Source organism: Ornithorhynchus anatinus, chromosome 16, assembly GCF_004115215.2.
Source record: "Ornithorhynchus anatinus isolate Pmale09 chromosome 16, mOrnAna1.pri.v4, whole genome shotgun sequence".
Classification (NCBI taxonomy): Eukaryota; Metazoa; Chordata; class Mammalia; order Monotremata; family Ornithorhynchidae; genus Ornithorhynchus; species Ornithorhynchus anatinus.
The window spans coordinates 18,715,426-18,730,552 of record NC_041743.1 but is presented as its reverse complement, the minus strand read 5'-3'; the positions used below and the strand labels follow the sequence as shown (position 1 = coordinate 18,730,552).

General features: G+C 42.8%; 1 protein-coding gene across 1 annotated transcript in view; it reads right to left on the bottom strand.

The window, feature by feature from the left end:
* Window positions 1-2,879: 2,879 nt before the first annotated feature.
* The window catches only part of DMBT1 (deleted in malignant brain tumors 1), a 77,174-nt gene continuing 64,926 nt past the window's right edge, over window positions 2,880-15,127 (bottom strand). Inside the window, exons 36-42 of the mRNA XM_039914355.1 lie at window positions 14,564-14,608; window positions 13,641-13,788; window positions 12,485-12,693; window positions 11,268-11,440; window positions 8,580-8,965; window positions 5,899-6,170; window positions 2,880-3,436 (exon numbers count right to left, since the gene is read on the bottom strand). Coding sequence (XP_039770289.1) covers window positions 3,270-3,436; window positions 5,899-6,170; window positions 8,580-8,965; window positions 11,268-11,440; window positions 12,485-12,693; window positions 13,641-13,788; window positions 14,564-14,608 — 1,400 coding nt within the window. The 3' untranslated portion in view covers window positions 2,880-3,269. The remainder of the gene's footprint in view (window positions 3,437-5,898; window positions 6,171-8,579; window positions 8,966-11,267; window positions 11,441-12,484; window positions 12,694-13,640; window positions 13,789-14,563; window positions 14,609-15,127) is intronic.

Sequence of the window (15,127 nt, the reverse complement as noted above, 5' to 3'; positions counted from 1 at the left end):
TGCCAGGTCGCTTTCCAATATGCTACATTGCTTCCCTAGAACTTCTCCCAATTCTGAACCACACCTAAATGCCATTTTTTTTCTACCTCAGTAGTGACTCAACAACAGTGTAGAAATTCAATCCAGGCACAGGAGGGCACTAAGCAGCGTGAGCCACTTCTCTTTTTGTGTGTGTGTTCTAATGGTCTGATCCAGAAAAGGAGACTTCCAGAGCTGTGTAGTTCCCCAGTCTTGGCTTCCAGGGTGGAGTGATGTAGGGGGTGGCCTTGTATCTTTTTCAGTTACCTTTTCCTCTCCCACTCTCTCATTATGGTACGACGGACAACTCTGCATGGTCCACTTTCCCATCAGAGTCCTGGGTGACAGTCATCACCTGGAAGTGATGGCAGCAGATGGGCCAGTGGGTTGGGAAATGGATGGCAGAACCCTGGCCCAGGACAATGGCTCGGGGATGGGTCCCAGAAGCTCAGTGGAAAGAGCCTGGGCTTGGGAGTCAGAGGTCATGGGTTCTAATCCTGGATCTGCCTCTTGTCAGCTGTGTGACTGTGGGCAAGTCACTTAACTTCTCTGTGCCTCAGTTACCTCATCTGTAAAATGGGGATTGTGAGCCTCATGGGGGACAACCTGATTACCCATATCTACCCCAGCACTTAGAACAGTGCTCTGCACATAGTAAGCACTTAACACCAACATTATTATTAGTATTATTATGACTGTCGGGGGCGATTTCCTCCTAATCAGACACTTGCTGGGCTCAGACCTTCCAAATTTGCCCAGACTTTACAACAAAATGAAAGAATTATTCTTGGCCTGCCCTGCTCTCCTGCCTTCCTTTGCTCTAACTGGTCTAGTTGTGCAAGGAACAACTGAATAGTATTTGTACTGATCTTTGTTTCATAGTTTATTTTTGATTTTCCCTTAGCTCTGGCAAGACAAGAGGCAGAACCCCCTCACCCTCTAAGTATCAGTCAGTCAATCAGTGGTATTCATTAAGTGCTTACTGTGTGCAGAGGACAGTACTAAACCCTTGGAACAGAGTCGGTAGAAGTGATCCCTACCCACAAGAAGCTTATGATCTAAAGACAGTAGCTTATGAAATGGTGTCTGCTGCTAACAAAATCTTGGATATAATAATAATAATAATAATGTTGGTATTTGTTAAGCGCTTACTTTGGTCTGAGCACTGTTCTAAGCGCTGGATATGGCTAACAAGATATATATACTAAGCTGACAAGATCTCTGAAATATATTCTGTTCCAGAGCCACAGACTATTCTCCGTCCCAGCTAACCTGCAATGTGTGCTGCAGACCGGGCTAGAAAAGGAGACTGGCTCAATAATGAGTGATAAATTTGGTATATGTAAAATACCACGTGCCAGGGACTGTACTAAGCACTGGGACATACAGGCCAGATGCAGTGCAAACCATTCCCACTACTGCAAAAACAACCAACCCATGGCCTGAAGATTGAGTGCCTAGTCCCTCTTAACGATGAAGAAATTATGATCCTGAATGGCAAAGATCTTTCTGATCTTTCAGGTGTACTAACTGAACTGTCCTGGAAAGTTTACAAATGTGGGTGAGATTCTCAGCATGACAGTGATCTCCGTGGGTATAACCTCACTGCCAGTACCGCTGTCTTTGACTCAAAAGACAACTCTGTATAAAAGTACACAGTGGAGCTAGTACCTGTGAGAGTGGTAGAGGGAAGATGGAAAGAACCTGATCTTTAATTTTACTTAACTCTTTTCATAAAATTTGAAAGGTCAAGTGCTGTGTCTAGATTTTTCACCCAAGAGCTTTTCTGATCAGATGATCGGCTTTATTCGAGCACCAGACCAATATTGAAATTTCTCCAGAAACTGGCATTTTCTCGCATATGATCCCATGCTCAAGGTTCTTAGGATGGATGACATGAGCTATCGAGAGGAATATAGTGATCTGAATGAAATAAAATTCTCAACTGAAACACTACTCCAAACTATACCTTTCTTTGGTTCATTTCTGTATTACTCTGCATTTGCTGAGTTGGGAGTAGAAGTTGGAAACGAAGAAGTTCTGAAGTTGCACTGGAAAGGACAATCCTCTTAGGACTGCTTCTGGGGCAGAGCTCTTCCCACTTTTCCAGACTCCCCAGAGACGGAGTCCTGGGACCTGCAATGGAAGCAGTGCGACTTAGCAGAAAGAGCCCAGGCTTGGGAGTGAGAGGATGTGGGTTCTAATCCTGGCTTTGCCTCTTCTCTGCTGTGTGATCCTGGGCAAGTCACTTAACTTCTCTGTACCTCAGTTACCTCATCTGTAAAATGCGGATTAAAACTGTGAGCCCCATGTGGGAAAACCCAATTACCTTGTACCTACTCCAGTGCTTAGAACAGTGCTTGGTTCATATTATTACACTTAGAGTGCCTCCTTCTCGCTCTTCCCCAAATTGGTCTCTTTTCTCACCCCAAGCCTTTCCCCTAATAATCCTGATGACACGAAACAGTCTCTCTTTGCCCTTCACCAACTCAATCCCTTTCTTTCCTCCCGTTAAAGCACAGTTCTCGGCTGTGTTTCCGGGAGATTTCCTGCTTATTCCCACCTATTCTCAATTTACCAACACTCTCCCCTAATAGTTGTGTTTATTGTACATGAAATGTGGATTTATCACATTTCCCCAGGATATAGTTGTATTTATCCTGTAATAGTTGCGTTTATTGTACATTCGATGTGGATTTGTCATGTTTGCAGATGTCTGCAGTTTGCCACACCCAATATATGCAACTTTATTGCCAATTTCTATCCTTTTTGACTGCACTTTTAAATTGCATTCAGACAACTGGAAAGCAAATCCTAATATTAACTTGCTACTTTAGGAAACAAACCCCCACAAGAAAAGATTTGCAATGACAAAAATAGTTTTATTTAGCCTTTAAAATGACTGACAGGGAGTTTCTTGATACACCTAGATAAAAATTCTGCATAATGAAAATTCACTTTTAATTTAATAGCTTAGATATAAAACAGTTTTTCTTTGTTTTGGGTTTTTGTTTTTTTTTAAAACCTGGAAAAGACATAGCAGAGATCTGGGGCCAAGATTTAAAGAAAGACGTAGACTCCTCCTCCACCCATACATTTATACCATTGTAAATTTAGTCAAGATGGAATTCTACAGTATATTTTGAGGCTATTTTCTTGAGTTTGAACTTTCTTTCCTAAGAATGAAAAAAACTTAAGCCTGTAGAGTTGGAGCTTGGAAAAGGCTGCTGCTTCCATCAAGATCTTGTATTTCACATCTTGTAGTAAATAGATCCCCCGTTGTTTGGCTGTTTGCGTTTTCTGAGCAGGAAAGCTGAAACAAGCAAGACTGTGATGACGAAAACCCCAGCAGATACAGCAAGGAGGTGAGATGCTCCCTGGGGTTTGTTTTCTTCCTTAACTTCAGCCGTATCCAGGTCTAGAGAGAAAGGAGAGGAAGATTGTTGGCTTTCTCTTACTCTGTTTCATTGATTGCAGGGAACATTAGGCTCCAGCTGAGCATTTGAAATTAGAAGGAAACCAAAATTTGCTTTACTCTGTTTACATTAAATTATTTATATTAATATCTGTCTCCTCTTCTAGGCTGTAAACTCAGTGGGGGCAGGAAACATGTCTACCAAGTCTGTTGCACTTTAATAACAATAATAATAATGATGGCATATATTAAGTGCTTACTATGTGCCAAGGACAGAAACAATGTGGTTCAGTGGAAAAGAGCCTGGGCTTCGGAGTCAGAGGTCATGAGTTCGACTCCCGGCTCTGCCACTTGTCAGCTGTGTGACTGTGGGCAAGTCACTTAACTTCTCTGTGCCTCAGTTACCTCATCTGTAAAATGGGGATTAACTGTGAGCCTCACGTGGGACAACCTGATTACCCTGTATCTCCCCCAGCGCTTAGAACAGTGCTCTGCACATAGTAAGCGCTTAACAAATACCAACATTATTATTATTAAGGACTGTTTTAAGTGCTGGGGTGGGGGGGGATACAAAGTAATCAGGTTGTTCCACATGGGGCTCACAGTCTTAATCCCCATTATACAGATGAGGTAACTGAGGAATGGAGAAGTAAAGTGACTTGCTCAGAGTCACAGAGCTGACAAGTGGCAGAACCAGGATTAGAACCCATGACCTCTGATTCCCAAGCCTGAGCTCTTTCCACTGAGCCACGCTGCTACTCTCTCAAGCGCTTAGTAGGGTGCTCTGCACACAGCACTAAATAAATACCAGTAACTGATTCTCTGGGCAGCACCCGGCTCCTTCAGAGTGAAAGCTATTGAAAGATGGTCTATTCCAAGGAATCAGATTGTGCTGTTCTTACTTGTAGTGTTTTCTATATGCAACCATCCATCATTCTACTTCCCCCTCCGCCCTGCCGCCTGCCATCATGGCTCTTGGCCCGAGCTGAAGAGACTCTAATCCACCAGCCCTTACATCTGTACTTCTTGGGGAAGGCCAGGAGAGTTGGGGCCAGGATGGCTCTTCCAGGATCAGGGAGGAGACCAAGGATTGTTTCCCCTCAGCATGGATGGACTGCTATCGTATTGCTCTTGTTGAATCATTAGTTATTTAGTGATTTATCCTGTTACACTCTCTCCCCACATGCCTGACCTTCCTTCTTTTCGGCCCTGGAAAATCTGGGTCTCTTGTGGAACAGGGAGTGCTTATAAGTTCATTGTCCTAGTTTTTCAAGGCACTCTAGGGAGTCCTCTGCACATTGTAAATGATAAGCCCAACCAGGAGAACTGCACTGACCTTAATAATAATAATAATAATAATAATGTTGGTATTTGTTAAGCGCTTACTATGTGCAGAGCACTGTTCTAAGCGCTGGGGTAGACACAGGGGAATCAGGTTGTCCCACGTGGGGCTCACAGTCTTCATCCCTATTTTACAGATGAGGTAACTGAGGCCCAGAGAAGTTAAGTGACTTGCCCACAGTCACACAGCTGACAAGTGGCAGAGCCGGGATTCGAACTCATGACCTCTGACTCCCAAGCCCATGCTCTTTCCACTGAGCCACACTGCTTCTCTGACCTTCACACTCTTCCAGTTGTCTGACAAGTGGAAAAAAAAAATCCTAATATTAACTTGCTACTTTAGGAAATAAATCTCCACAAGAAAATATTTGCAAGAACAAAAGTTGTTGTTTTTTTTTAAATTTAGCCTTTAAAATTCATGACTGATGGTGAGTTTCTTGATATATCTGGATAATAGTTCTGCATAATGAAAACTCAATTCTAATTGTTTTTAACAGCTCATATTTTTTTTAAAAAAAGTTTTTTGTTGGTTTTTTTTGTGGGTTTTTTTTTTAAACTGGAAAAGATGTAGCCAAGATCTGCATCCACATTCTGGCAATTGTCTGACAGAATGGACTAGTCAGAAGTCACATCAGGAATCTTTGTAGAGCAACATCAGAATCACCTTTCATTTTCCATAAATACAGGATGTTCATCAGCCTGTGGCTTTTCCTAGCCTTAGGGACATTTAGCGATACTGTTTATGCTCCCAGAAGTCTTTTGAGGCTGTCCCTGAAGGCACTAAAAAGAAAATTTATGGATAAACCAATGATTCCAATGGAAAACAGCTTGGCCTAGTAGATGAAATTCAGGCCTGGAGGCAGAAGACCCGAGTTCTATTCCTGGTTCCACCACTTGCCTGAGCAAGTCACTTAACCTCTCTGTGCCTCAGTTTCCTCAATTTCCAAATGGGAATTCAGCACGTGTTCTCCCTCCTACTTCGACCATGAGCTTCACGTGAGTCACAGATTGTGTCTGACTTAACTTGTATCCAGCACAGGTAACATTCCTTGACACGTAGTAAGTGCTTAACAGATCCCATAATATAAAACAACAAAAAAGAGCAGGAAGCTGTTTCAACTTACCCAGATTCCTCTTCTCCAGGTGGTGCTCCTGAAGTTGAATTGGCCCCAGTACCACATCTACATGTTCCTCAAATGGATCTGTTTCTCGTTTGGACCTCACTAGACAGCCTTTATAGCACCGAGAAGAATAATCATACGCCCTGCACACTGCAATTTTACACTTCAGGTAGACCAAAGGGTAACTATGATGGAAGTGGAAGGCACTGAATTTGAACCGTGCAGTATCTTGGGATGGTGGCCTGTAGGTTACGTAAGTACTGTCTTTCACACATCTAAAAGAAAGAAAAAGTGTCCAGTTAGTTTTAGCCAAAAAAAACCCTAACATACAGGTAAAAGAGGGGCCCGGTTGTATTTATCAATCAATTGTAGTTATTGAATGCTTACTGTGTGCAAAGCAGTGTTCTCAGAGCTTGGATAGTGAAATTAGTCAATCATATTTTTTGAATGCTTACTCTGTGATGGGCACTGTACTAAGTGCTTGAAAGAGTGTATTGTACTTTCCCAAGCATTTAGTACAGTGATCTACACAGAGTAAGAGCTCGATAAATACGACTGAATGAATCACAGTGAGCTTACAGTAAAACAGAGTTACTAGGCAGGTTCCTTGCCCATAAGGAGTTTATATTTAGAACCCCACCAATTATGTTCTTCAAAAAAGTGGACACATATGAGCTATCAGTGGCTTTTGGGCATTTAGGGTTCACCTAAGGTCAGAATTAATAATAATGATAGTATCTGTTAAGCACTTGCTAAGTGTCAAGCACTGTTCTAAGCACTGGGATAGATACAAGCTAATCAGGTTGGACACAATCCCTGTCCCACATGGGTCAGCTCACAGTCCTAATCCCCATTTTACAGAGGAGGTAACTGAGGCACAGAGAAGTTAATGGTTTGCCCAAAGTCACACAACAGACAAGCGGCAGAGCTGGGATTAGAACCCAGGTCCTTCTCATTCCCAAGCCAGTGTTCTGTCCACTAGGCCATGCTGCTTGCCCCTAGGTTGGGCTCCATTTGCAATCTTAATGCTTTTCAAATTCAAAGAGCACCTCGGAACAGAGCCTCTGGCCTGAGAGAACTCTGCCAACTCGCCTGTTCACAAGGCGAGCCTGGTGTGGAATTAGAGGCTGAACTGTCACAGTGATAATAAATAGTTCCAGCAGAGGGGCCGACTCCATGGAGGCCATAGCCTCATTGATCCCAGGTATTTGACAAGACCTGATACTTTCCAATCAAGGCTGAAACCAATCAATGAGTGCTTACTGTGTGCAGGGCACTTTACTAAACATTTGGGAGAATACAATAGACTCATTCTCCGCCTACAGCAAGCTATTGCAGTAGGTTGTGGAGTTTAGTCTCGGGGAGAAGCTTAAAATTCTTTCCATTATATTCCAGATCACTTCAACTTCCAGAGGTAAGGAAACAGTATTAAGGTGTCAGGGAAGTAACGTGGCCTAGCTGAAAAAGTACAGGTTTGGGAGTCAGAGGACGTGGGTTCTAATCTTAGCTCTGCTACTTACCTGCCATGAGACCTTGAGCTAGTCACTTAAATTCTCAGTGACCTCCTTCTCGGTGCCTCAGTGGCCTCATCTGGAAATTGGGGATTCAACATCTATTCTCCTTCCTTCCTTCCTTAGACCCGGAGCCCAGTGTGGGCCAGGGAGTGTCCCACCTGATTACTTTGTCCCTACCCCAGTGCTTAGCACAGTGCATGACACATAGTAAGTGCTTACAAAATATCTTTATTTGACATTTAGGTCATAGTTCCTACCCATGAGGGTTGTTTTTGAGCAGTTCCAAAGTATCTTGACCAAGCATGTCTCATTTTTCCGATAATGTCAAGGAAAATACTTGGCATTCATTCATTCATTTGTATTTACTGAGCACTTAGTATGTGCTTACTTACAACTATAAACAGGCACATTCCCTGCCCACAAAGAGCTTAGAGCCTTGAGGGGAAGATAGACAATATATACAATCTATAAATAAATTACAGATATGTACAGAAGTGATGTGAGGCTGGGGAGGGGGGATAAATAAAGGCAGCAAGACAAGGAGATGCAGAAGGGAGTGGGAGAAGAGGAAAGGAGGGCTTAATTGGGGAAGGCCTCTTGGAGGAGATATCCCTTCAAAAAGGCTTTGAATTGGTGGGGGAGTAATTGTCAGATATGAGGAGGGAGGGCATTAAAGGTCAGAGGCAGTACATGGACAAGCGGTCAAGATAAACGAGATCTAGGTACAATGAGTAGGTTGGCATTAGAGGAGCAAAGTGTGTGGGATGGGTGGATAGGATGCCAGCATGGTGAGTTAGGAGGGGGCAAAGCGACTCAGCGCTTTAAAGGTAATGATAGTTTCTGTTTGATGTAGAGGTGGTTGGGCAACCCCTGGAGGTTCTTGAAGAGGGGGGAAACGAGGACTGAAAGTTTTTGTAGAAAAGTGTTCCGGACAGCAGAGTGAAGTATGGACTGGAGTTGGGAGAGACAGGAGGCAGGGAGGTCAGCAAGGAGGCTGATATGGTAATCAAGGCGAGTTAGGATAGCTGTTTGGATGGAGAGGAAAGGGCAGACTTTGGCGTTGTTATGAATCTGCATACCTAGGTATACAAAGAAAGAGAGCCACAATCTTTCAAGCACAAAATAACCAGAGGATGTTAAATTTCAGTTAGAGTACAGAGAAGCTCTTACCCACTCTTGATTAATTCATACTTCAGGGATGCAAAATTAGAATCTGGTGATGTTACACAGGTGTCCACAAACAATGCCAAATTCCTATCTGTGTGGCGGATTTTAGCTTGAAGATATAAATCCTGGTTCAGCCTAGCATAGTAGGGTGAACTATGCACTGGTCGTGAGAATGATGATGATTCATAAAATGAAAAGTTCACAGCGTAACTGCTGTATTGGATTTCATTGACTTCAATGGAATCATTAGTAATGTACATGGTTTCTATCCAGGAATTCTTAAGCATTTTGCAGCTGACTTTCAAATGAAGATCCTTCTCCCTTCTGATTATGTCTCCAGAAGGGGATGCTCTGAGCAGGTTGCTATAGGTTATAGTATCATTGTTTATCTGTGGAAAATTTTAAGTAAAATGCAAAATTAGTCAGGTGCTATTTGCTAACTATTGCTCATCCATTCCCGCAAGGTTGTGAAGCAGACTGGGATGTCCTTGCTTTACCAGGTGGATGAAACTTTCTCAAATTCTACCCCTGTGTCATGGACCTAGCTGGCATGGTTATTATGGTTACTACAAGATTCAAGATTTAAGTTTGAAGAACAGAGTCCAAAGCACAGGATTTGGAGTCAGAGGTCATGGGTTCGAATCCCTGCTCTGCCACTTCTCAGCTGTGTAACTGTGGGCAAGTCACTTAACTTCTCTGTGCCTCAGTTACCTCATCTGTAAAATGGGGATTAAGACTGTGAGCCCCACATGGGACAACCTGATTCCCCTGTGTCTACCCCAGCACTTAGAACAGTGCTCTGCACATAGTAAGCACTTAACAAATACCAACATTATATATATCTAATTTCATGGACAGATCAACTAAGGCAATCTGTGCTAAGTTGTTTGTTTATATGAAGCAGTGTAGCCTAGTGGAAAGAGCACAGGCCTGGGAGTCAGACCACCTGGGTTCTAATCCTGGCTCCACCATCTGCCTGCTGTGTGACCCTAAACAAATCACTTCTCTGTATGTCAGTTCCCTCATCTGTAAAATGAGAAGTAAGACTGTGAGCCCCATGTGGGACATAGACTGTGTTCAACCTGATTATTTTGTTTCTACCCCAGCACTTAGTACAGTGTCTGGAACATAGTAAGCACTTAATGCATACCATTTAAGAAAAACCACATACACAAAAAAACTGGGCTACTGGGGGTTAAAGAGAAGGATAGGTGGACAGGAGTTAGATAGAATGCACAGAAATAAGTGGTTAATCAGAGCAACAAGAACCTTCTCATTCAGGCAGCCCAGACTGAAATGGGTAATATAAAAATTTTCATAAGCATAATTATTGTGAGATTTTTAAGCACTTACTAAATGTCAAGCATTGGGATAGATGCAAAATAACAGGGTCAGTCACGGTCCTTGTCCCATAAGCGGTTCACAGTGTAATTATGAGGAAAGGACGGTATTTTGGGTATTGGGTATACACCCATTTTACAACTGAGGAATCTGAAGCATAGAGAAGTGTGAAGTTTCTTGCCGCAGGTCATGCAGCAGGCAAGCGATAGAGTTGGCATTTGAACCCAGGTCCTCTGACTCCCAGGCCCATGCCCTTTCCATGCTCTGTTTCCCAAATTTCCAAATTATTCACAGGTTCTCAAAGGGAGAATTAGGAGACCCACAAGAAAAATTCAAGATAGGAGATAGTTTGGCTTGAAACTGGACTGTGTCTCCCCTTAAATAGTACCCCTCCTGCCCCTGCCCCACCCCACCCCACAACTTGGTACATTGCATACTTTTAAATGAAATGGGTTAACAAGCCATATCTCCTTCTGATTATGTTTGTGGAGGAGCATATTTTGTTCCATTTAAAAACCTCTCCCACCTTGAACATTTCTACTGAATTTCTTGACTGTTGAATTACTGCTGGTATTGATTTAATTTTAAATGTAATAATAATAATAATAATGATGGCATTTGTTAAGTGCTTACTTTGTGCCAGGCACTGTACTGGGGTGGACAGAAACAAACTGGGTTGGGTGCAGTCCCTGTCCCACACAGGACCCACAGTCTCAATCCCCACTTTACAGATGAGGTAACTGAGGCCCAGGAGACTGGAGTGGCTTGCCCAAGGTCACACAGGAGATGTGGTAGAGTTTGGGATTAGAACTCATTACCTTCTGACTCCCAGGCCCATGCTCTCTCCACTACACCATGCTATAATAATAATAGTGTTATTTGTTAAGTGCTTATTATGAGCCAGGGACTGTACTAAGCCTGGGGTAGATAAAAAACAATTGGGTTGGACACTGTTCCTGCCCCACATGAGGCTCACAGTCTCATTTTTTTTTTCAGATGAGGAAACTGAAGCCCAGAGAAGTGAAGTGACTTGCCCTAGGTCACACAGCAGGCAAGTGACAAACCCAGGATTAGGATCTAGTTCCTCTGACTCCCAGGTCCTCGCTTTGACCAGTAAGTCATGCTCCTTTTCATAATGTAAAGATTTTACATATGATTCATCTTGCAAAATCTCAATCGTGAATGAAAATAACATTTGGGATTATTACAAATTTTGCCAACTCTTTTTTTTATGATTAAGAGGTCAACATGCAACACATCCTAATTAATGGTAACCTCTCTCATCTTTATCTACACCATAAATGGGTAAAAAATGATAATCATTGTGGTATTTACCATAGTAGTACTTACCTCTTTTCTTGTGTCACATCTATCATATGGTATTGTGAATATCACATCACTGGGAGTAATCTCTGGTTTGCAGGATGAATTGGCCAAGAGAATGTCCCATGCAGAGAATCCCAATGACTTGAGGTAGCTTCTACTGATAGTGGCTTGCATGTATTCAGGCAAGCACAGAAGCCCTGGAGGGAAAGAGAAAAGATGAAATTGTTAGCCATTCAGACAAGTGGAAACACAACCATGGGCTCTATTTTTCCTCAAAGCCATTTGGGAATGAAGAACCCAGTAACTAAAACTGATTCTCTTTCCCTCTTCAAAACCTTACTTAAAAATCACCTCCTCCAAGAGGCATTCCCAGACTGAGCTCTTCTTCCCCCTCTACTCCCTCTGCCATCCCCCCTTTACCTCTCCGCAGCTAAAGCCTCATTTTCCCCTTTTCCCTCTGCTCCTCCACCTCTCCCTTCCCATCCCCACAGCACTGTACTCGTCCACTCAACTGTATATATTTTCGTTACCCTATTTATTTTGTTAATGAATTGTACATCGCCTTGATTCTATTTAGTTGCCATTGTTTTTACGAGATGTTCTTCCCCTTGACGCTGTTTAGTGCCATTGTTCTTGTCTGTCCGTCTCCCCCGATTAGACTGTAAGCCCGTCAAACGGCAGGGACTGTCTCTATCTGTTGCCGACTTGTTCATCCCAAGCGCTTAGTACAGTGCTCTGCACATAGTAAGCGCTCAATAAATACTATTGAATGAATAAAACGGTACTGGAATTGGATGGCTAGTTCAACTCACGGACTTTCCATCATCTAACAAAATGGTCCCCTCCACTGAACTCGCAGTGCTTTCTAAGAAATAGTTCTTCAATTCCCCCAGTATTATAAACCCTGTTTTACAGACGACACAACTAGAGTAATACATAGAGGGCAATGACAATTTATTATGAGGAAGATTTGCTGTTTTAATGAGATGTTCATCCCCTTGATTCTATTTATTGCAGTTGTTCTTGTCTGTCCGTCTCCCCCGATTAGACTGTAAGCCCATCAAAGGGCAGGGACTGTCTCTGTTACCGATTTGTACAGTCCAAGTTCTTAGTACAGTGCTCTGCACATAGTAAGCGCTCAATAAATACTATTGAATGAATGAATAAATATTTAGAAGAGACTGACGCAGTACTGAGAAACTGAAGAGTGAGAAACTAAACCATGATGTGACTAATCTTACTGGTGTTGTCATTCGCTGGGCTGGAGTAGTACTGAGCATGAAATCCCTGGTAGGCAATGCTTCCGTCGCTAATAAAACGAACGGTCATGAAGTTCGAAGTTGATGTGAAAGAACCGCCACCTCCATTGCAAAGTCGCGAAATTAAAGGAGACGTGTGCCAAGGCCCATCATAGATTTCAATGTAATCTGTGCCGCAGCCACCTTCAATCCTAGGGAGGAAAAAGAATGTTGGGCTATCTAAATGTGAAAACAATGTCATCCTTATGATTAGGAGCTGAATTCTAGTGTGTGAAGGAGAGAAATGTGTCTATACATTTTTTAATCAGCTAATCAAACATTGATATTTACTGAGTACTTGCTATATGTAGAGCTCTGTACTAAGTGCTTGGGAGGGTAAGATAGAGTAAATAGGCAAGATCCCAACCTTCAAAGAGTTTATAATCCAGCGATTGACAAATATGATCCCACTGGGCCTGGAGCTCCCAGAAGGGATGAGACATTTCATCGGAACAACTCTTAGAAGACCTCAAATATTTATTTGCCACCAAAATTGATCTCAATTGGACCCATTGAACCCACATAGGAAAATAGAGATGGCAGCATGACCTAATGGAAAGAGCATGGGCCCGGGAGTCAGAGGATGGGTGTTCTAATTCCAGGTCTGTCAGTTGCCTGCTGTGTGACCTGGGGCAAGTCACTTAACTTCTCTATGCCTCAGTTATCCTATCAGTAAAATGGGGTTTATATCCTCCTCCTTCCAACTTAGACTGTGAGCCCCTTATGGGACAGGGACTGCATCCAACCTGATAAACTTGAAACTACCCCAGCACTTAGACCAGTGCTTGACACACAGTGAGTGTTTAAAAGATATCATAAAAAGGGTTCAGTAAATGTGTTTATTAATTCCTCTGAATGAACAGGACATTGTAAAGGGAGGTAGAATCAATTAATCAATGGTATTTATTGGGCTTTAACTGTGTGGAGAGCTCAGCACTTGGGAGACCACAACAGAGTTGATAAATATGTTCCCTGCTGACAAGGAGCTTACGGTCTAGAATAATGAAGTTGGCTGATATTCCTTGCCAATCTAAACTCTTATTCATCCTCCCACAAAAAAAAAAAATGCTTAGAATTAGGTTCCTGAATCTTTACTCACGCCACATCTCTAAATACAATGGTCACACGGTAATTGTTGCGGACTTCAATTTCCCAGACGCAGTTTGCATGATGTGGATAGTTCCAGGGGTAGTTTGGACTGGAAATTTCCCCGGAGGAGTATGAAAGATAACTGCCACAAGAATCTGCTGCAGAAAATGAACATAAGTGAAGACAAAAAGCAACATGCAAGATGAGTGTCGCTTCTACAGCCGATCATGAGAGTTCAGGGTAATCTGTATCTAACACTGCTCTTGGAAGAAGCAGAAGCGTCTATTGAGCCTTTGGGTTCCTGATCACGTTCCAACAAGGGGAAGAAAACATCCCCTCTGCTCTGGTCTTTCCAGCCTGCCTTTGACACCACTGCCTCACTCCCACCCTCTGCCAACTTCCCAGAGGGGCCAGGAGGTTTGGGAGCAGCAGGTCAGGTCAGTGTTCTCAGGGCATTCCAGGATCCATAACCAAGGGCCAGTGGAGACCAAGGACCAGGTACTCTCGCCCCTGCCTGATTTCATGGAGGCAAAAAGGCCAGGCCCCAGAAGGACAGATTAATGGATAAGCCAGGCTAGGCAAAATCTTGACAGTCTCTGAACCAAGACATCATTAAACCAAAACACAGATTATCCAATTATCCTCAGACAATGCCAGGACTCTTCAAGGGGAATCACTCAGAATGGACTTTTCATTCATTCAATCATATTTGTTGAGCACTTACTGTGTGTAAAGCACTGTACTAAGCGCTTGGGAGAGTTCAATATAACAACAATTACATTCTAATTGCTTCTGTCATGACCAAGTATTTTTTATTATTTTCCCTGCTGTATCACAGTGACTCTCCCTTATCTGTAAAATTATGATTAAAAAAGAAGGTAACAACCTTCTCCTGAGCCCCTCCCAGTAAAATTCCAGAAAACCATCACTTACATGCTCCACTGGGCAAGAGTGTATTCTCAGAGGTGGTATAAGGATCTAGTGAAATAAATAACAGTATGCAAAATTACCCATCTTATGACAAGACACTCTGGAGTAATTCATTAAAGAAACAATTTTCAAGTAAACAGAAAGGAGCAGGGAGTGAGAGAGAACCAGTTGTTAAAAATAAAATAAAAAATAAAAAAATTGCATAGCACACTTTGGTTGCATCACAAGAAAAAGAAACAGAAAAATTTAACCTTTCTACTTGATGCTGATGAGAGATTCACTGCAGATTTTGGGGCCCCTCTGAGCACTGTACCTCACAAAAGCTGTGGATCTCTCAAGAGGGTATAAAAATTGGAAAATCTAAGGTGCATCCAGCCTAAGAAAGGCATATCTGAGAGTAGGCATAACCGACTGCAAGCAGGAGTTAAATTGAGCCACGAGAAGCACGGTGGCTCAGTGGAAAGAGCACGGGCTTTGGAGTCAGGGGTCATGAGTCGAATCCCAGCTCTGCCACATGTCAGCTGTGTGACTGTGGGCAAGTCACTTCACTTCTCTGTGCCTCAGTTA